Raw genomic sequence first — 23742 nt, forward strand, 5'->3', positions numbered from 1 at the left:
CTTGCCACAGAGACATTATTTTCCAGGTGCAATGTCCTTACTAATAGTGATTCTCTCTCCACTAGGTCCAGTGGAGGGATACCCGCCAGCACTTGCAGTGCCGCAGTTGGGGATGTTCTTTAACTTTTGCATATGATCAAAAGTTGCATTAATTGGATGGTGAGAAGCTGCCTCCTCATATGGGCAGTAAGCTTCCTTTCCCGTATGGCAGCCCAGCCCCATATAATATGATCTTTTCTGAGATTGTTCTGTACCAGCTTTTGAGCATAGTGATTGAAGTGCCCCCAATGAGGTCTTGTTGGTTTAACCATTGAATTACTCAGCTGATTTATTTTCTGCTTAAGCTCTTTAATATGAGGTACCCAGGAAAGCCTATTCTTAATTATAATACCTAGATATTTAAGGTCAGTGACGTCTTTTATAGAGACTCCATTTAGCTTTGGATTCCTATTTCGCACTCCATGCCTACATATAAACAGTTGTTTAGTTTTATCTGCTGAGCTATTTAATTTGTGCTGATTTTCCCAGCTTGCAAAAGTATTGATTGCATTTTGTGCCTTTAACCTAATGTCCGTGCTACCAGAAATGACCAATAAAAAGTCGTCCGCGTACGCCTGGATACCCACTCCTTGCTGTTGATCATAGAGCGCAAAGGCTGTGTTCCCTACAAGATTCCAAAGTGTAGGTCCCAAGCAGGAACCCTGGGGACAGCCTCTTTCCAACTTGACTTTGAGTACATCATTGTTCGTTGTAACCTGTATCCAACGATCCTGCAAGTAGTTGCATATAAGATTCAAGATTTCCTTTGAGCATTTTCAGGATTTCCTTTGAGCATTTGATAATGTCTAAGCATTCAACTACATCTGGCCACCACAATGAGTCAGATGCCCCTTTCATGTCCAACGTAATAACCAGTGTGTCCAAATTGTTGTCTTTGTTCTGCTCTATGTTATCTAGCAGTTGTTTTAAGGCATTGTCTGTGGACTTTCCTGCGTAGAAGCCATATTGTTTTTCGTTTATAGACTTGTTCCTGTACATGTGGAAATTAAGGCATTGTAGAATTACTTTTTCTAAAATCTTGCCGATTGAAGTCTTATAGGCCTATCTGATGCCGGGTCTGATGGGTCTTTTCCCTGCGTGTGAAAGAGTGCAATTTCCCTAGTTTCATGCTTCTAAGGAAGTGGTCAAGTTGCCAACAGGCTGAGCATAGTTTTGGAAACGAACCTGTCAATTCTTTGTGAGTTTCTTTAACAATGGTATTATCTATGCCATCGGGACCTGGTGCTTTTTTGTCTGCTAAGGCTTTGATGATATTATGAACTTAGTGGTCTGTAGGAAGTTGTGGGGGTTGAAATGTAGACATGGCTGGGTGGAAGAGGCAGGAATAAGATGTTGATAAAACTTAATTGAAGAATAACCATCTTTATTTTTACACATCTCAAATCATCTCTATGGCTGGCAAAATATTTTTAAATCATATTTGACTACAATAATTTCCATGTACACAAGTTTTAAACTGGCACGACATGCTATATAAGTAAGCATAGCAGCAAAGCATCCTGCCAGGAGGAAAGAGTTAGCAAAAAGGGATGCTATAATTCAAAGGAAGAAGGGAGGGTGCCAAAGGTTTGAGTTCGAGTTAGAAAAGTTTTGGTTTATAATTATTTTGATTGGACAAGAGGTATCTTCTTTAAGTGTTATGTAACATGGAAAGACCTCGAATTTGGGAGAACAGATGAATTTAAGGCAAGAGCGTAAAATCTAGAATGGTTAATTTTAACACTAGAATTACGGCGGGTGTCATTTTGACCCCTTGATAAGATATCTGCATATTTTTCTATATGATATAATATATTTGTTAAAAAGAAATTAAAATAATGCAAATTATGACAGCTACAGTTTATTTTAAAGAATATAGAGACTTTGCAGGTATGTAGTCAAATAATAAACAAGCATTCAAATATTTTCATTTTCGATAGCTTACATTTCAGAAACACAGAAAATAAAATGTATAAATATTTACACGAATTTTTCCAAAGAAAGTGGTTTTTAATCCAAATATTAAAGTATTTTAAACAAACTTTTTGCTATAAAGAGTACATAGAAATAGAAATGTATAGAAATATTTTATTTACAGATAATATATTAGTCAGTGCAGCAATTAGCACACACACTTATCTTTCTGATTTTTTTTTGTATAATATCCGCATACATATTTATTACGGTTGTCGCAAATATTAGAAGTTTTTTCCTTTGCATTTCCTTACTTGACTTTTTTTTTTTTTAAATTCTATTGAATCTTGTCCATTCACAAAGCTACTTGAAGAGAGAACAAATTTGTTTTTACTAGATATATATTCTTCTCTTAGTTCTTCTGCCAAACGCAATAGAAAATCCCTTCTGCTGATATTTTCTTTTGTAACTTCCTTATACAGAATCCACACATTTATGCTTGCTAAGTCCAAAATATTGTAGAATACATGTACTAGCCAACAGCGTGATGGTGCTTTCACGGAGTACTTTCTTGCCATTTATCCCAAATTTTGTAGAATTGTAAAACTGTATTACATCAGAAACCTTCTTTTCATTACATTCAAATTCAACTGATGAATGGAGTGTACATAATAAAATTATGTTTTTGTTCCTTTTACCTTGATATGATGTAAGTGTTATATAGTTGTGTTTCATCACAACTGAAGAAAAAAAATCACAAGATGTTTCATCTCCATCTTTATCTGTACAATTATTTTCGATTTCAGAACCAGAATTGGCATTAGATAGTTCTTGCATCAGTTTAACGATTTCGTTATGTGTTAGTCCTTTTCTACGCACCATTAGTACGTCACTGTAATAAATTCATGTAAATAGAATAAAATTTTCCACTAAAACTTGTTATGAATAATAAAATATCTACGAAAAATCTACAAACGTTCAGCTCATAATAATCTCTTTCCTCTTGTTTTCTTTCCGCAAGCAAAAGTATTGCGCATATTTCAAATCCTGTGACTGGCAGATGTGAAACTACGCAGACCCACCATTTTCTTTTCCTATGTCTGTATTTTGTTTAGCAGGTGCAAATAAAATTAGTTTACAGAAGTAACAGTGTTCAGATAATACAAAGGAATGTATTCAAATTTCTTTTCTCTCAAAGGGGTCAAAATGACACCTGCCGTATTTCTAGGTATAATCATTTGTTAGGTGTAAAATAAAAATAGATTTTCTTAACTATTTCGTAAATCGCAATGATTTAGGAGAAGTCGAGAAAAGATTAAGATATTTGAAAAAAAAAGCTGTCAGAGATAAAAGTTCGCTAGGTGTCAAAATGTCCCCTTCCATAAATCTAGTGTTATGGTAATGTGTAAGATTTTAAAAAATATGAAAGCAAACTTCTAATTTTAATTGGCTAGAACCTCTTTTATTTTTTATTTAATTTGAGGGCTTCCTCTCTCTATCTTAAAAATAGTGCTTTGAATCTAAATTGTGTCATTCAAATTAATCATGAGATCTTATGTAATGCTTAAAGCAGATACTTCTTGCCCAGTCAAATAATTGTAAACCAAATCTTTTTAACTCGAACTGAAACTTTTTGACTTCTTCTCTTCTTCCTTTAAATTGCTGCGTCACTTTTTACGTAAGCTTTCCTCCTGCTCAGATGCTTTGTGGCTACCTTTTTGTTCACTGAATATGTGGCGAGCTAACAAAAATGTAGGGTGCATAAGATGCTCATCCGTATGTGAACCAAATATTGCAAATCCAGAATTGCTTCTTCAATAATAAAATTATCTCGAATCTGGCCATGTCTGTTTTGCCAAGTTTTTTCACTAGGCATCTATTATGCCACCACCAAGTCCCAAATCATTTGTATCATGACATACATATATACATGTTGCATTATAATGCATAGGAGGAATACAATACCTTGAGTAGCTTCCTGTCGTAATGGCTGAGGGTTGAATGTGTACTGGCGAAGATAACAAAATTGGATTTTTACAATCGCGAATCTTATTTTCACACATGTCAAATCATTTCTTAATAGATAAGGTACTTCTAGATTATAAGCAATTACAGTAATTTTTATATACACTGGTAAAGGAATACAACGTCATTTTAAGCAAGTGGGCATAGCTGTATGTTGGAAGGCAGAACCTAGGGCAAGGAAGTAGGCGTAGTTAACCTGTGAGCAGTATTTATACCGAGTGTATGCAGAAAGTACTCTAAGCTGTGGCTGGTTAATTTTAAATTTAGTTACCTTTTTGAAGCAGTGTTATGCAACATGGAGAGATCTCGAATTTGGGAGAACAAATGAATTTAGAGGGGAGAACACCAAATCTAGAATAGTTAATTTTGAGGTCACCAAATGTATTTTGTTATATCTTACATATGTATATGCACATGTATGCGTACATACACGTATACATTTATACATTTATGAATCTGGTCCCAACAGCAGAACAGTACCAAAAATAATATACTGTTGCTTTGTAAAACTATTTAATACAGCAATTTAATATGTGTAATATGACAAAATTATGTAATAAGTTAGAAGAATGTTTAATGTATGCTGTCATTCAAAAACAAAAAAGTTAGCCCTATTTTTAGCCTGTAATCAACTAAAATTCATATTAATTATGTAATATTAAACTTATGGCAAATATGCATATAAGTGTTTGAATTGTAGCCCAAGTAATTGTTAAAACATTATCATTTTGGGCATAATATCTTGATATGTTATTTCAAAACTTTGATTTGGAGTCTTTATATTTTCTTGTAGACAAGGTGTATGGGCATTATTATCGCTATTATCGTCGGCAGATGGCACCAAAAGTTGATGCCCGAATTGTGATTGTTGTTACTATTACTGTTATTTCTGTACTACAGGTAATTTGCATTAATTTTTCTTATTGTTAGAAATCAAATTTTGTAAGTTACTGAAGTTTACATTATCTAATATGACAAAACTGTGCTATTAAACATATATGTTAGCATATAAATTTATTTGATAAATGTTTCTCTTTTATGTTTAGTATCTAGGTGCATGGTCCAGATATAAATCTGCCATCAATCATCTCATAACTGTGCCAAAATACAGACTGAAGGTAAACTAAACAACTCGTGTTTTAAATTATATTTTTTAAATCATTACTTTGAAATGTAATGCTTTAAGAATAATTGCTATTTCTTGTGTTTTATGATTGCTTATGATATACAGTAGTAGTGCAAGAGCACTGTATTCTGTTTAATTGGAAGACATTAATATCATAAAGATTCCAGACCATTTAGGCAATTGCTCACATTTTCTGCTGAAGTCCTTTAGATTCATTCAAACTTTTCTGTCATTTGCATGGCCAGATTTTTTAAACTGCAACCAGGAACAGCTCTGAAATTGTCTTATGGGTCATTTTGCACCAGTATGAATCTTGATTTACTGCTCCCTCCCTTTACTGTGGATAAGGTGTTTTTTTAAGTATAAGTAAAACTTGCTCTTTCCATCAGAATGTGAATTTTTTTTCTTCTCATATCCATTAGCCGAATTATAGGTTGTAATATTGGTAAGCAAAAATATATCAGTTCATCTGAAATTTTAAAACTATACTACACAATTACAGAAAATCAAAATTTTCATCATCTGCTCTGTAAAGCATATCAATCAAAACTTTAAAGCGTATCAGATGTTTGTTATCCATGAATTCTTATGGACAGATTTAGCCTTAAATCACAGAGACCTAAGCATTTCTTGATTTTTTAAGCTATTTTTCATTACTTCATTACTTACTTCATTATTACATTTAAAGCTATTTTTCACAGAGACCTAAAGCATTTTTCATTATTAATGCAGAGTTTCTAAAGTAAATTCATTGTTTTTAATTTTCCTGTATTTAGAATTTTAACACTGAAATGCCTATTTGAAGGTTATTAAATATAATAATATCCAGCAATGTACTGCAATTTCTGAACAAAAAGGGTTACAGCCGAAAACGTCACGGAGAAAACAATGCAAGGCAAAAATGTAGTAGTACAAAACATCATGGGAAAAAAGAAAGCAAAGAGAAGACATCGCATTTCTAAAACATCGTGGTCGAAAATAAAGCGGTTAAAAAACTTCGTAGTTTAAAAACATCATTGTTGAAAACATTGCGGTAGAAAATAAAGTACCTACAAATCATCGCATGATGATAACATTGCACACATGTGTTTTCAGGGTTTAAGAGTTGTAATTGCATATTTGCAGAATGACTTTTAATATTTGCATAATGGAGCACAAGAGGATATTTTCGCTTCTATATTTCATATTTTTGAATGAACTAACAGATTTTTGCTGAAAAGTAAGAAGGAAACGTGAACAATTAAAAATTTAAAAAGAGTAGAAAATTAATGCAACTTATAGCACTTAATATAGAATTTTAAATTTACATAGTTAATTAAGAAATTAATCTTTTTTATAAATTTTTACTGATAATTTTTCATGAAAAATACAGTCTATAAATGGTTAGAAAAAGGTAGATAAATAATGGTAGGAGGTTAATTAACTATCTAAATTTTAAATTCTAGTAAGTGTTATAAGTTGCATTAATTTTCTACTCATTTTCAGTTTTTAAATGCTCAAGTTTTTCTTCTTACTTTTTTAGCAAAAATCTATTAGTTCATTCAAATATATGAAATGTAGAAGTGAAACTACCCCTTTTTCCTTTTTGCGCTCCCAAATGATTATTCGAATATGCAGTTACGACTTTTAAAATCTGAAAACTCATTGTGTGCGATGTTATTGTTAGGCGATGTTTTGTAGGTACTTTATTTTTTCCCATGATATTTTTGATGATGATGCTTTTAAGCTGAAGGTTTTTAACCGCTTTATTTTCGACCATGATGTTTTCTCTTTGCTTTCTTTTCTCCCATGATGTTTTGTACCACAATGATATCACCTTGCATTGTTTTCTCTGTGATGTTGTCGGTAGACACCACAAAAAGTAAGTACACTTGTACAAAGTTATGGGATGAATCATTGTATAGCTTGTGAGAGTAGCATTTTGCTTGTAGATAAATCTTGTTTATTAAGAGCTCACAACTGGCTGAGTGACTGTATGTGTCAGGTAACCAAAATAAAGTTAATGCGTCACTCATCGAAAACGGCCCACAGAAATCTTAAATATCCATTTTATTCTTTGAAATAATCACTGTTAGTTTCATTACATGTTTCCAATGACACACAAGCTTATAAATGCCCTTTTTGAAAAAATCCTTTATTTCGAGTCCGAAAATTGTGATACAGCCTTTGGGACATCGTCATGCTGTTCCCGCAGGTGATTATCCTTGGCTAAAAACAGGTAGTAATCTTATGGGGCGATATCTGGGAAGTAGGGTGGCTGAGGCAGAACTTCCCAACCTAGTGTTTTGATCACCTCTTTAGTCTCACTTGCTGCTGAGGTGTGGCATTATCGTGGCAGAGGAGAACTCTTCTGTTGACTGCTTTTAGTGCAGTGCAGCTGAAACTTTGCAATTGTGATGAGTAGACCTTGGCTGTTAAGAGTTTTCTACTTTCTAGATATTCATAGTGAACTAAAGTGCTGGTCCACCAAACACACAGCATTACCTTTTTTGGTGACTGTCTGGCTTAACAGCCATTGAGACCAAACCAGAAGTTGAACAATGATGTGTCATCTTCCAGTTATCATACATGATTCATTTTTTGTCCCATGTCAAGATTGATCCAGAATGATGTTTCATCTTCCAGTTATCATACGTGATTCATTTTTTGTCACATGTCAAGATTGGTCCAGAAACAAAGCTTTATTTTGGCATGACAGCAACGACAAGCAGATGTTCAGTTGTTGGACCTTGTTTTCCTTGGACACAGGACGGGAGGAACCTGCTTGATTAGCTTCCATGTCATCCCAAGTTTATGAAGTATGATTAAAGGTACTCCAAACCTGTGTGCAAGCTCTTGGCAGGTTTGCTGAGGATTCTGCTTAATTTCCTCCTTCAGCTGGACTTCGTCGAGGATGGATGGATGACTAACAGGCTTTGTCTGTTGTCTCCGGAAGAAAATCGGCTGAACCACTTTTGAGCAGTCTGTTCACTCACCGATATCTCTCCAAACACAGAGTATATTCTAGTGGCTTCAGCAGCTTTTGTTTCCTAATTTGTACTGGTCAAGTATAATAGGTTTCAAAATCTCCTTTTTCAGTGACATGTTCTTTCAAAGATTGTGCTTCCTACAAAAGCAATAGCGAAATAGCAACAGCTCTCTATTGAATAAGGGTTGAAAGCCATGTAAATATATGGCATCATCAGAATCAATTTGTCCTCACTAACATACAAAAAGTAAACATTCTCAAAAACCACATGAACTTTCTTAGTTACCTGGTGGTAGAATTTTTTGGAAAGTATACTCTAAGCACTTGTCTCAAACTGAAATTGCTTGCTGGCTGATTGCATGTTCTGAAGGCATTTGACAAGCTGGAATTTTATACATAGTTCACTATGAATATATTGCACCATACTTACCCTTAACCTTTTCAGAATGGACCTCCCCTTATACGCATTCCCTAAGAACGTCTCTTACAGCCGGGCATCCCATCCACGTATCACTAGAGATTGCATTCAGAGGACGGGTGATATGTATACACATTTTAAGGTGGAACGTTTTTCTGAAGGCCACTAGATGGCATCCTATGTCCATTACTTTTGAAATGAACACAGTTTTAGGTTCCTGACCTTGAGTTTGATTTTGGTATTTTACTCATCAGCTGTTGCAAGGGTTGGGGGGAAGTGTAAACTGAGGTGGGCACTTTAAATTGACGCATGCTAATATAAGCATTTGCGTCTCATTTATGTCCAATTCCTTTTTTTATTCTATTTTCCCTCTACTATGTGCGGTCTTTCAGGGTTACTATGTGGCGTTGTGTTACATTTTGCATTGCCTTCAGATATATTTCCGTTTCTTTTCTTTTTATTTCAGAAAGCCTCACCTCCAGTCTATTATGGCGGGAAGGTGCTATTTATCAGAGGAAGAATACCCTCGTATGGTTAATGAACCATTTACTAATGCAGATGAGAGTGATGATTCATTTTCTAAAGAGTTAGAAAGTGATACTTTAGAAGTTAGAACTTTAGTTAAAAAGTGAAAGTATATTTTTGTGTAAAATAAAGAAAAAACATTATTAAGTGCTAATTTTAACATCTATAAGAGCTCAAACAATAATCTGAAATGATACCAAAAATTCATTGCTAGGAGTGAAACTTTTTTTTTTCTGATTTTTTTTATAAAATTAGGCTTAGCGATGCAAAACCTCTGTCCTGTACGGTGACTGCCTTTGATTCCCTTCCGTCCTGCACAAGCATCTTAAACAAAGGTGTGCCATCGCAAAAGGATTAATGTATTAATAACACCCCTTTATAATCTGGTGTTATGGTGGTGCGCTGCAAGTTTATAATCTGTTTGAAATTTTTCTTTTTATGTTTAATTCTTCTTAAACATGGTTTAGTTGAAAACTTATTTTGGTAATATTTAATTCTATTTTCCTGTATAGTATCTTTTTTATTTATCAACTTTATACTTTTTTCCTCTCTCCGGATTTTTCAGTTAAATTTTTTCTTTTGATACCCAATCGCTTACTCAATATTTTATTAAAACATACAAAAACAACAATAGTAATGTGCAGGGAAAAATTCAAATATATTCTTTTTTCTTTGAAATTTAAGGGTTGGTACTTATTGGGTACCTTAGCTATTTCTTTCACATGTACATAAAGAATGCGTATCTCTATCTAATTTATAATAACCTTCTTTGTTTCTGACTATATCTTGATATTTGATGGCATTTCGATTTTGATAAATGGAGAAGAATTGTTAGAAACTCTTTCATTATGGACAATTAATGCCTATTCATTTTTAACTGGGGAAAAAATTTTCACTCCCAAACAAAGTGATTATTTTCATTTTAAAAACTTGTACTTAAGGATATTTATCTTTTGACGAGTACAAATAAAAATGTTTGTCTTCAAGTCTTTGAATAAAATTTACATCACATTTCATTGGAATTTTGCTTGCAGGTATAAAGTAGATTTTTAATACTGATGCAGTTGTGAGACTGTCCTAGAATTCTAGTAACATTATTATATAAAATTTGCACAGCAAATTTTTTACCTAAAGCTGCTGCAGTGCAGAGTCAAGAGAGAACAGCAGAGATCCTTAAAAATGTTCGTGTAGGCAACCTCCTATTCTGCCAATTTTTGAAGTTTATCAGTTAAGTCATTCTTACAAGCAATAACTATATAAAGGTGCATTTTAGTTATGGATACGGTTTATTTATGCCTTTGTCAAAAGAGAACAGCAGAGTTTTGTAAGTAATGGAATATATAAAGAAATGGTAAATTAAGTCTTCATTGCAATGACAGTGCAACATCAGTTAATTAATGGGTGGCAAAGCATGTAGTGTAGTTTTAAATCCAGTATATATCACCGCCAATTAGTGAAGAAAGTGATAAGATGTTATTGAGAACAAGATTTCACTTCATTACTTAATGGGACTTCTCCAGATGGTAAGTGGCAATGATGCGATTTGAACAATGAAACTTCCTCTATAAAATTAAAGAATGTCCATTGTTCCACAAATTTTCATGTATCTGATTTTATAATTTCTACACTTAATTTTATCAAATTTAAATTTAAATTTTAAATAAAAAACTAGGAAATTTTTTTAATCTGGAATTGCTAGTATCCTGCCAATTCTGGATCTTGAACTTTGGACTGTGTATAAGTAAGTGTTAGTCTGCTAGTTTAGTACTGAAATAAATTTTTATTCCATAGTTTTGTATATGGTTATTTTAACACATTTTTTTGTATATTCAAAAGCTAAATTGGATGATTATTTTCTTATTCTTCTGCACTGGGAATGCGTTTACTTTTCTTAGTGTGTTTTGTTTGATGATTATATATTGTGCAGAAATTAATTTTTTTACGTATTTATAATACCTTTCTTTTTTTTAGGCACTGGAGATAGCAAAGCAAGAAAAATTGTTGGAAATGAATAAAAAACGGGATAGGAGATCAAAGGTATGCTTTGAACTTTTATAAAATTTTATATTGAAAATATGCTAACTAAGCTGCAGTAACTGATCTTAAAGTATCTTGAGAGAAAACATTTATGGGTAATCTTAAATGAGAGGTGTTCAAAGAGTCATAATTTGTTCTATTCCAGCAACTGTTTTTGAAGAAAAGGAAACATTCCCCATTATCATACAAGATGGTTTTATTGATGAAAATTCTATAGTTTGCTTTAAAAAATGAATTTTAGTTTTTTCATGGGCATTTTCGTGGTTTTCTCCATATGTAACTTGTATACGAGCCAGTTTCCCTTAGCAAGTCCTCAACGAAGGCATTCTACCCCTTAGGCTGATAGACCTCGAGGCTTTGCCATAATCACACACTTTCTGACTGTCCAAAACAGCAAGAACGTTTTTGGGTACCTGTGTCATTGAAATAGATTTCTAATTGTGTTATTACAAAAAAGTGTTTTTTAAAATCTTTATACTGATATGTAGCAAAATTTCATTTCTTTTTGTTTTGAGATTTGTATGACCCTGAAATAGGCCTTTTTTCCTCTTAAAAAAATGCTTTTAAGGAAATTACTGGAGACAAATTACCCTGCAGGAAAACAATCTTTTATGTTCTTAAAATTTCCATGAATCAGTCTTGACCATTAATGAAACTTCATACTGAAATCGGTATTTTAGTAGGTTATCAGCTAGATTTTCTTTGTGAAAACATTTTTCGTAATATGTCTTTCTGAAGCTGTCACTTATAGTCTATGGACTGGGTTTATATACTACCAGTTATCGGATTAACAAAATTTGTGGAATGATTAAAAGTCTGATGCATGTAATTCCCATTCCTGCCATTCATCAGTCATAATATTTGTTCCCACATTCTTCTTAATCAGTGGTATCAGTCTCAGCTGATAATTTCATGTTCAATTACAAAGTTCTGTAATTCAAGTCCTGTAATTACTGTTTCAAAAATTCCCAATTAACTGTGAATGGAAATCTTTTCAACTTCTTCTTTGTCACTTTCTTCACTGTCAATATGTATATTATCATTTTACAAGTAACACCATCTGTTAGTTTATTGCGTATTGCAGGATTGTCATCACAATAGAAATACACAATAGAAAACTATTATATAATCTTTATTCATTGTCACTTCACATTTCTTCACAAATTCCATTAATTGGAAAATTTTGCATTCTGTAGTATACAAAATCTGTGGCCAAAATAAAGTGTTTTTTTTTTTTTTTTTTTTACTGTTTACTATCAGAGACTGTAACACATGTACATCTTGTAAGCAGGTGGCACAAGTGTAATTTTCTAAGTAATACTGAAAGATTAAAAAACATTACATCTATTAATGGCTTCAGGAAGACTAAGATTATTTCTTAGAGTCTTTATTATGCAGTTATACTACTAAACAATATTAACACTTTAAAATTATTTTATGACATTTGTCTTATACTTTTAACAGCTATGAAACCATTGTTTTTTTCTTTTCCCTTGTTTATTGCTTTATTTGCAATATCTGAAGGCAAGCACCAAGTCCACTTTCACTTTGCAGATCCTGCTGCTGCTCCAGAATTGGAACTCTTTTTGATAATATTGAAAATTTAAACTTCAATTTTGATAAGACAGCTTTAATAATATCCTTCAAAAATTGGTGAGTTGGTTCAAATTAGAAAGTTAAGGAAGAACATAACTTGCTATGTTAACTGAATTTCTTCGTAATGTTAATTCTTTCTCTCTTTCCCACTGACATGCAACAAAATAATCGCAGTATGAAAAACATCCCATTCCAAGTAAAAATGTTTCGGGGCTTCACTTATTGTTAAGGTTTGCTAGAAAAGTGTTACAAGGACTGAAAACATGGTCATTGCTGACGTCAATCAGTGTATTGTCATCAGCCATGGTGTGATTTCCTAGTCAGCATGTGTTGAATTGAAAGTGACGTACACAATTCCGAGTTAATCAGAAGAAAATATGCTTTTGACCGCACATCTGCTTCTTCTTCTTTTTTTTTTTTTTTTTTTTTTTAATTTTTTAAGCCCAGAATGGCTATTAATTTCATTTGGGCATTTTGTGTTGGTTTACTGTAAATCTCGGTTCACTTTTCAAATTGTTGCTACCAAAGATTAGAGCCCTGTGTTATATTTAAAGAAATTAAATAATGAAGAATCTGCAAAAATGTATGTATTTTTATTGCATTGTGATAAAACTTACAGTACCTGGAGCCATCCAGTTTTGAATAATGTAATCCTCCACCGAATATGGGCATCTGGAAGCCCTAATTTGGAATTTGTTTTATTCCTTTTCATATTTTGTAATACTAAAACGAATTTTTGATTAACAAACTCATGATATCATTGGCAACATTGGTATCATTGAGTTTGTTGGTGGCAACATTGTATGGGGAAGAAAAACATTTTTATATCCAGCGTGTGAGACTGTGCATTGGCAAATCTAAAGATATGCTTATTTTAAAATTATTTTGCGATATTGCCATTGAATTGAATTTTATGGTTTACTTCCGAAGAACATGGTATTTAATAAATAAGGGTAACACACAGAACATTAAAAAAAATGTCTTTATGGGCATTTTCAGATTTTTTGTCTTCATTCCTAAACTTTGTTAAAAATTATATAAAAAATTTTGTCAGGTTATTAGATGATTCTGGATTTCAAATTTTGTGTTGTATTAGATGTCTTCAGTGTGAAGTCTAGACAGTAACTGGAAATGCATAAAAGTTTCACGTGTTTGTTGCGGTTTCAATGCATCAAATTATTAATTAAAATTCTATAAAGCACGGAAACAGAATGGTAATGATGAAAATTTTTTAAAATGTTTGTTAGTTGTATGTTCCCAATGCACACAGATTCCTGTTATTACAGGTGTAAGCTTGTATTCATATTTTTAGAATACTTGCTCAATAGTTTTAGACTCAGATCCTCAGGATAGAAAAATGAAGCTACATGCCATTTACACAAACTTACAGGTAGGCTTGACTGGCATGCTTTGCTTGATAACTGCTAAAATGTTACAAGTACATGTATTAGTGAGTTGGCTACCAGAATTTCACCATTGGACCTACTTGTGTAGTCTTACCACACTAGCTATTAAATTCTACCTCAGTTTCGATGAAAAATATCCTAGGACAGCGATTCTCAGCTGTTGGTACGCATACCACTGGTGGTATACAAGGAAACAAAATGCTTTTACCTATTAAATTCAAAAATTAAATACCCCAGTATCCTGTTTCATTTTTTCTCTAATGCTCGTAAATTTATGCAATCTGAGCTTTGTTCAAGGTCAATAACAAATTTGGACGTTAGCAAAATAATCCATTTTTATTTTCACTAATATTCTTTTAGCCATAGACATTACAAAATTTGTCATAAATTATGTTTTCAAAAGGAATAATAGAAATGGATGTTGCATTTAATGGGAAATAAAAATAAGTTTCTATAAAAAGGTAATAGTATTTCAATAATTCTTTCAGAGTTGATCGATTTATTAGCATGTCTACACTTTATGCAGCCACTGTTTCTGGGCTCATATATTTAGGAACATATTTTTCATATTGTACCATTTCCTGGCTATTTTCAATTAGAATAATTTCTTTTACATCGATTTGTTGTCATTATCAGCAGGTATTTTGTCTTCTCTTTGCTTTGTATTCCTTACTTTTCTACGTAATTTGAAAATAATCATAATTTTTCAAGAACTCTTAATATTTGTGAAAAAATATTAAATTTATGGAGAAAAAGCTAGGATTGACTAAGCGGAAAATTGATCATTCACAGGTGATGGATCCAAGACAATCTACTAGTACTAAGAATATTGAAAAGAAAAGAAAAATTGTTTATAGAAAATATAATGAAAGTTATTTATTATTTGGGTTTAATTGGAATGGAGATAAAATGGACCCTCAACCTCAATGTGTTGTTTGCGGTGAACTGTTATCCAACCAAAATATGAAAAGATTGTTTCTTAAAAGACATCTTGAATCTAAGCATGCAAATTTAAAGGATAAATCTGAAGAATATTTTTAAAGAAATTCCTCGGAGTTAAAAAAACAGTAAACAAGTAATGAAAGGTTTTGTTGCTTCAAGTGAAAAAGCTTTAGAAGTTAGTTACCTAGTAAGCATAAGAATTGCCAAGACTGGGCAGGCTCACACTATTCCAGAAAATCGTATATTACCAGCAGCTAAAGATATCGTTTTAACATTATTCAATGAAAAAGCGACTAGTGAACTTAAAAATATTCCGTTATCAAATAATACAGTAATTCAATGAATTCATGAAATGGCAAATTCCTTAAAAGGGACAGGTATTCAAAAATAAAACACAGTGAATATTTTGCATTGCAATTGGATGAAAGTACCAATAAACGAACTTTAGACAATTATTAGTTAACATACGTTTCGAAGACGATAAACAAATTGCCGAGGAGTATTTATTAATTGACAATTTTATGTCTGAGCATGATATTCCTTGGAATAAGTGCATTGCTGTGTGCAGTGACGGAGCTCGGGCTTCAAGAAAACAATTCCGATGTTATTTCTCAAATAATGAAAATCGCACCTGGAACTAAATTTACCCTATGCCCCATTCATTGCAAAGCTTTAGTAGCCAAAGCAATCTCTAAAATCTGAAAACCGTTTTGAATTAAGCTGTTAAAAGTGTTAATTTTATTTAAAGCCTAGATTTAAATTCAAGAATATTTACGATTTCATGCTAAGAGATGGGTAGTGAACATGAAACACTTTTGGTGCATTCCAAAGTGAGGTGTTTATTCAGAGGCAAAGTATTAAATTGTCTTTTAGAACTTCGATCAGAAATTCAAATCTTCCTCTGTGATTCAAAATTTGAATTACAAAATTGTGTATTTTGTGAATTATTGTTGGTGCGTTTAGCATATTTAGCTGATATTGTTGGGAAGTTAAATGAGGATTATAAGGACAAAGTGTTAATTTGCTTAGCATTAGAGATAAAATAAATGCAATAATAAAAAAACTCGAGCTAATAATCAAAGAATCGGATGATAATATTTTAAGTTTTTAAACACGTTTAGAAAGTTTTCTAACCAAAAATAATTCGAAAATAAAAGAATTAGCATCTGATATTAAAAACTGTTGTTTTTTATTGATATATGATTTCAATATGTATTTTACTGAGGGTTATGAAAATGAAAATTGGATTAGAAATCCATTTTGTTCAAATGTGTCTTAAATTTTATCTCGGGATGAAAAAGAACAGTTTATAGAAATTTCTTCTTTAACTGAAGATTTGAAAAATAACACATTTGTTAACTTTTACCTTAACCAAAAAACAGAATTTAGAAGCATTTCAAATTAAGCTATTCAATTTGTATTGCCTTTTTGCTCAACCTATTTGTGTGAACAAGGAATTTCTTACAAGTTATATTTTTTAAATTAATGTGGAACAAAATTTAAAGTGGATCCTAATTTACGGTTAAAACTAAGTGAAATAAGACCAAACATAAGCAAATTGATCTCTCTTAAACAAGCCCAAATTTCACAATAAATTAGATTTTTATAATTAAAATTGTAGCCAATTTTTAATCTAATATTTTTAATGTGTTCATGTTTAATACAAATAGGTTGTGCAATTGGCAAAATATATATTTTTTTAATATTTCTATTGAAAAATTGAAAAAGGAGCATTGTAAAATTGAAAACCACTGTTCTAAGATATATCTGATTATCCTCCACCCCTCTTACCCTACCAACAAACCATTCAAGATGACTTCTGGCTTGCTATGTATTTTGAGTGCGATTTTGCCAAACTCTGTACACTTACAAACAAACATCTACACCTTTTCCGGTGGGCCATTAATAGATGGGGGAGGCCAGTTGAAGGAGCTTATTTTGTATAAATTTGCATTTCAGGATTGAGGCCCTCAATTTGTAGCATAAAGGAATTTGCCGTATAGTCTCTCCAATGTGATTTTGACTGTCTAGCCCTCCTCCTGCCTTTGTAAGGAGGTTCATCAGCTGGGATCCGGTTACCTTTGTCGCATTAAGTTGCAGAAAAGGCTATATGCAATTCATTTTCCAGGAGTAACAGCTCAACTGTAATATAGTAACACACATATTTAACTGTTTCTAAAGTTTTTAAGCAAGCAAAATTTTCAAACATTTTCATATTGCTCACTTGCTTCTTGATGCCCAGTTACTGCCACAAAGACCAGTAACGCAGCCTTTGATTTTCTGAGCATCCACCAATGCTCACATTAGTAAATTTTAATCTGTGAATATGATTGTAAAGTAACTTCTGAACAGACATTGCATTCCAGACCACACTATTGCTTACCAGTGATCAGTGAGCATTAGCAGCAAAAGTGTCTGTTTCATTTGACATAAGGTAATGTCCAAGAAGTTACATTGTTCAGTTAAGTCATGTTTTGCTGTAGGCATTAAGTCTGGAGATGGGCCAACCAATGCATTGCAATCCATAAAATGCATTTTTTGTTAATGCCACATAATTTGCACATGCAGATTTGTTGACTAAGGAGCCGTTTCTTTTAACAAAATTTTAGTCTTATAAATTCATTTTAGTTTTCCATGCCATCTCCAGATTGGCACGGTATATTAACAATACCCAGCCTCATGTAACACTTTTTTCACAAGATTGCCTTCACAACTACAGACCCTTTTCTTTTGTTAACTTGATGATCTAAGCTTTTATGATTGACTGTTGGATACATGATGGGATGTGCATAGAACAATTTCAGAATGATGAACTCGCCAACCATTTTGGCATAATTCGATCTTTTTACCCTAGGATAGAATCCGTATACTGTATGTTTGTGTAACTCGCATGATAACCACTTGCATCTGTGCCAGAGGTTATTGTGAAAGGCAATGTATTCTTTTGCTGTTATAGCTGTTCTTTTAAATAAATTATACACTTCTGGGTAATCGTAAGTTTCTTTTTTGGGGGTTACCTGCTTTTTCCCCCCCCCCATGGAAGGTATTAAAAGTTGTAAAATATTTATGTTTTGTGTTTAAATTTAGAGCCAAATGTAATCATAATTTATCACTTTTTAAAATACTATTAATAAAATGTTGAAAGTAACATACATCTGCCTCTTTAAAATTCTAAGATTCTATTCAAATAACATTCCTGCCTAGTGTTTAGTTAAGATAGAGTGTAAAAATAAAAGTGAGCAGGAGGCAGATAACATAGAACAGAGTTGTAGAGTTAATTTAATATTACTGCTTTAGTGTTTTAGCCCAAAGTAGCATGATCCACTTTATCCGGTCATGAGATTTTTTTTGTGACTTGATATATATTAGATTATAGTTTAAAATATTTTGCTCTCTTTGATAATATAAGTATTATCTTAGCGAATGAAAATTTATAAAAACAGAGACTAAAATAAGTAATTATAAAAATTTAGCTAATAGAAACTATTTAAATATAGATCTTCATGAGCATATCCAAAAGCCTGTGCTACTTCTAAGATTAAGTAATTTTGTGTCTTAAAGATCTTTTGTTCCTAACTGTGATTTAGATGCTAGATTTTTAAGGAGCATAGAATAAAATTCATTGTAGATTCTTTTGATTTATTTTGAATTCTTTGAATTTCCATCCTTTCAGTTAATCATTCTCTTGCCTGAATATGTGTACATGACCAGTAACTGTTCTGTAAGCTGCTGCTATTATATTTTTTATAGTATTATAAACCCTTTGTCTTTACTTACTTGGTAAAGCTGGATATTTTTCTATAAAATATATTGTTGCTTTCTAACAACTGACCTAATTTTTAAGCATCTCATATAGAAACTGTGCTTTAGTAATTTCATTTAAAGAGTTGTTATGGAAGGAATTTTTTTTTTGGGGGGGGGGTTATCAGTCAGGGATTGTAGAGTGTTGGGAAGCAAACACATGAAATCTCTCATATCTTGCTATGGAATAAATGGTTGTCTGATTAAAGTTTGAATTTCTTGGTAATGAGCTATGTAGCTAGAAATGCTTCTAAAAAGTGTCTAATTTAATTTCAAAGTTTAGTAATGGAAACTGATGTTGTGAATCCAAGTTTCACATAAAGAAATTAAGTTTTAAGACAATGCGTAAACTACAAATAAAGGAACAATACTGTTGCATACGTACGGGTTCGTTAGGAAATGAATGCACAAGTCCAATGAAAAATGAACAAAATTTATTATTATCACAACAAATATGCTTAAATTTCCTCAAATTATCGTGCAGTATTACAATACCTCTCACAGTAGTAGTTATCTTTTAACTTCTCAAACATTGAATAGAACATAATTCAAAACAGCTAAAGAAAGCTAATCCACGAATTCGCTACAATCAACAAGAGCAGTTTTCTAAACAAATTCTTAAAACAACAACAATTTAAGTAACTAACAACAACAAACAAAACAAAATCACAACAAACTGAGAGGTTTTTCTCCTTTTACAAGATTTTTAATTGCGTGCGAGAATTTTCCAGCACTTTCTCAAAATCAAAAAGAAATATTTATTTATTAAATGTTAAATTCACTTGCTCTTGTATTTTTAATTTTCCGGCTTACCTTTCCTTTTATATTCATCACGCACTGCATTGCGCGGGGAATAAAACAATTTAATGTATAATTCAATAACATTAGCTATTTAAATACCAAATCCCTAACAATACAAAGGAAAAGTTTAATATTGTATGTATTTATGGAAATGTACAGTTTACTTTTAACAAGTAACTCAGAATTAAATATTCATCATACTGTGGCAAAACATGCTAGGGATGCTCTACCTTGCATGCAAGGGTTATCTAACCACTGTGATTTCCCAAGAAGGACTTTAGCATTTCATGGCCTAAACTTTTCAGCGAGTATTTAGCATCACTGAAAATTAAATTATTTTAGGTTTTCCTTTTAAAATTAAAGTGCAGTTACAGTAAAGCAATTGATTAAAATTGCTTAAGAAATAAAATTACGTTTTTGGAATTAAGTTAGGAAGAAATCTTGATAAGGTTTCTAAGGGCATTTGGTAAATTCTACTGAAGAGAATCTTCCATACAATGAAATGTGCATTTTTACACCAGAGAAATATTTTTGAATTGTTGTGATATGTTGGATTTATAATATAATAATGGTTTCTTCTCTCAAAGCTATAAAACATTTATGTATCTATAGGGTTGATTATCTTATGACTGATATGTTTTCATTGATTTTGATTGAATTTTTTCATTAATTATATTTATCATTCTTAGAGCAACATATTTTATATTTATCATTAAGATATTCAATTATTTACTGAAATCTAGGACCAAATTAAAGAAGAAGCTGAAGCTGTCCTAAAAAAAATATTAGAAGAAAAAATTGACATAAGGTATGATTAAGAAATATAAAATCAATGGCATATTTCTTTGTTTTTGTTTGTATTGCTTTGATGATTTTATGAATATGCTTAATTTTTCTCTGTTCTGAATGAAGTAAATATCTATATTTTATTTGCATTCAATAGATTTTCTGCATAAAGTTGTTATTGTAGATGCTGCTGTTTACTTAAGTAATTCATGAGCTTCAGAAATAGTGTTTATGAAATAATGTAATGCCCTTATATCTGCTGATTGGTATCCATCCATTCAGTTATTTACAATTTGCAAAACATCTTGAAAATAGAAGTTTAATTTTCAAAAAAAAAAAAAACCTTCTGAGAATGGACTGTGACGTAATGAAATGCTTGAAATCTGTCTTGCTGAATACAGTTTTCTGTGGGCATTTTTGACCATTAGCATTAACATCCACACTGTTATGCTGGCTGATAGTGCCTTTTCAAATTACAGTTCATCTTCCAGATGTTCATCCTATTTACTTTCATAGATGTGTAGATGGGTAGGGAAACGGTCATGAGTTTTATATTTAAAATCTCCAGAAAATCACCCCCCCCTTTTGTTTCATTTATGAAAATGGTAAGCTGAGAAATTTTTTTGTGAGAAGTATAAAATACTCTTTTGAAATAAGACAAGAAATCATAGACATTTATTGGAAGTTGAGGATCTTGCAGCTGTATATAGATGATAATGTTAGCACCAAGATTAATTTTAGCCAATAAAAAATGTTATGAAAGTTAAAGTGATCAGTGGAGTCTTGTGAGTATTTACCCTGGTATGCAGAAAATCAGTAATAGAGAGCACTGTTGTTACTTTAGATTTATACAACACGAATGAAAGGAGATTCAACTCTAAATAATAATTTGTGAGAATGTATTTAAGAACTTAAAGAAGCATCTATGCCAGGGACTGTTTGCCAAATGTGGCCCTTCTATTGGCTTAATCTAACTCCTCATGAAATTCTGTACAATGATATTTTCATCTCTTTCCTACTCAATTTTGTTTGTAAATTATCAAAGTCAGCAATCAGCAGCATGAATGCACATGTAGTTCTAGTATATATGCATGACTATGCTGGAGAACAACTTAAGTTGAGAAAATTGTATGCTAGAAAACGTGTATCCACTAAGATGTTTAGTCCAATCATTTCTATCTAGAAATCAAACAAAGACATGTGCAAAGTGTTGAGCAAAAAGACTAATCGGGAAAGGTAGCTTACGAAATGAATATTCAATCCCTAAATTTTTATTTATTTATTATTTTGAAAAACAAAGTGTGTTTGTTGCAGACAAAGTTGAGTAAGGGAAATTTAACTCGTCAATTTCACTACATGAGAAATGAAATTCTCGAAGTCTGGTTTTTAGACATTTAGTGTGCCTTCCACTGCAAAATTGGTGATTAATGATTTTGCATCAGAAGAAACCGTGATGAAATTTCTAGAGAAATACTTTTTAATTTATTTATAAATTCTGGCAAAGTTTTTATGGTATGTGAGTGTTATTAGCTAACAAAGCTGAAAATCTAGACTAAATATTTGTCTGATGGTTTGGAGGCTGTGCCTAAATGTGATACAGCTAGGTTGGAATGCAATCACTTTTATGAATTTTGGTAGAGCCATATAATGTGGCACAATTTGCAATAGATGGGATTGGCAATTTTTGTAAGTTGGTCAGAAGGATTTGCAAATATTTAATCATAGTTTTTATTTTTGAGAGGTCTAAAGGTGGAAGATTTTAAGTAATCAGATTATGTGGGCCTTAATTTAATGGAAGCATCGGTTTAAATGCTTCTGTCTATGACTATCTGGCCACTTTCGTTGGCCTTCGAAATGATAATATCTGGGTTAGAATGAATTTCACACAACGTAGCTTTTTCTTTCTCTTAGAGTAGGGTTCAGAGGTTTACTGTTAAATTTCATGTTATGGGCAATATGATTTCTAATAATTTCTTTCTGTGTATCTGAAACTCTACTTAATTTGAAAATTTTTCCAGTGCATCCTAAAATCTTTGGAATGGAAGGTTTTGAGATTTATGAGAAGTTAAAATTATAACACTTCTAATTTATTTTATCCTTTTAAATAGTTAATATATATATAAAATAATAATTTTCATGTGAACTGCTTGTAAGATTTTAAGCATCTTAAGCATACTCTGTTTTTGGATTCTGATTTATAAACAGTAACATGCACCATCAACAGTAGGGAAAAACAAGTGATTCCAATAAAATTGGGTAAAGGAAGCATTGAAATATATTTTTTGTAACCAAGTTTTTATTGTTTTTATGGATTTACATACTACAGTAATGCCATATTCATCATTTCCTTCTAAACTTCTAATGATTCTTCCGAGTTCCCCCCCCCCACCCGTTCCATAGATAGTGTTAGCAATATAAGATCTTTGGAATGCATAAAAACAAATCATGAGTGCTGACATGGCCTGTGATCAGTGTTTCACTGGCTTCTGAAGCTTCTTAAATCAACTCCCATTTGAAAATGTTTTTGTGTGAAAAATGTGCATCTTAAAACTAAAAAATATATTTTATTTTGCTGTTCTGAAATTACATGCATGATTGTATAAAAATGTGGTTACTCACAACTCGTAGACACAATGATGTCTATTTATTTTAAGACATATTTCATTCTATAGTTTATTTTTGTTAGTGTATTTACTGGGTATTTTTTCAACGTGCATAGTATATTCGTATGAAGAAACAGAGTAAAGTCATCTGCACAAGTTCATAAATAAGTATTCTTTTTTTAATTTAAAATAATTGCTAAAGTAGTGAACTAGCTATTTTTCGATGTGCATAGTGTATTAATATAAATAAATACAGTAAAGTCGTCTACACAAATTCGTAAATAAATATACTTTTTCTTATTTAAAATAATTGCTAAAGTAGTGAACTAGCTGTTAAATTACTCGAATCATGCCATTGTTTTGCTTTTTATGCAGCATATTTCCAACTGAAGTAACAAAAATAATTTGACAATTTCTCAAGTTCAATAGCCAAAGAAAAGAATGTCAGTCCTTCGGCTTGGAAATCAATAGTCAGGTTTGCCACGTTACCTGAAAAACCAGGAGAAGTCAGGAATTTTGTACTGCGATCCCCAGAAAAGCGATTTTCGCGTGAATGTCAGAAGTGATCACTTTCTTGGTGAATCATGTATCACATGAGCTGCATTCAGACGGCTGGCATACAGCCAGTTTTTGCAGCATCAATCAGATTGTCTGTTGGAAAGGCAAAGCAAGTTTCCAGTATCTTAGGTTTCCAATAACCTTGAGAATCCAGAGATTCCCATGCATGCGTGCAGTGCATGTTGAACGAAAGTAAA

The 23742-nt window shown here is 32.0% G+C and overlaps 1 protein-coding gene across 2 annotated transcripts in view; it reads left to right on the forward strand.

The window, feature by feature from the left end:
- LOC118202862 (dnaJ homolog subfamily C member 25 homolog) overlaps window positions 1–23742 on the forward strand; it is a 55637-nt gene that overhangs the window by 19594 nt on the left and 12301 nt on the right. For both annotated transcript variants that reach the window (XM_035375070.2, XM_035375069.2), the window contains exons 6-9: window positions 4772–4878; window positions 5025–5096; window positions 10987–11052; window positions 20342–20406. In XM_035375070.2, coding sequence (XP_035230961.1) covers window positions 4772–4878; window positions 5025–5096; window positions 10987–11052; window positions 20342–20406 — 310 coding nt within the window. The remainder of the gene's footprint in view (window positions 1–4771; window positions 4879–5024; window positions 5097–10986; window positions 11053–20341; window positions 20407–23742) is intronic.

Source organism: Stegodyphus dumicola, chromosome X1 (genome assembly GCF_044657685.1).
Source record: "Stegodyphus dumicola isolate Sdum_Otavi_A_Nest chromosome X1, ASM4465768v1".
Lineage (NCBI taxonomy): Eukaryota > Metazoa > Arthropoda > Arachnida > Araneae > Eresidae > Stegodyphus > Stegodyphus dumicola.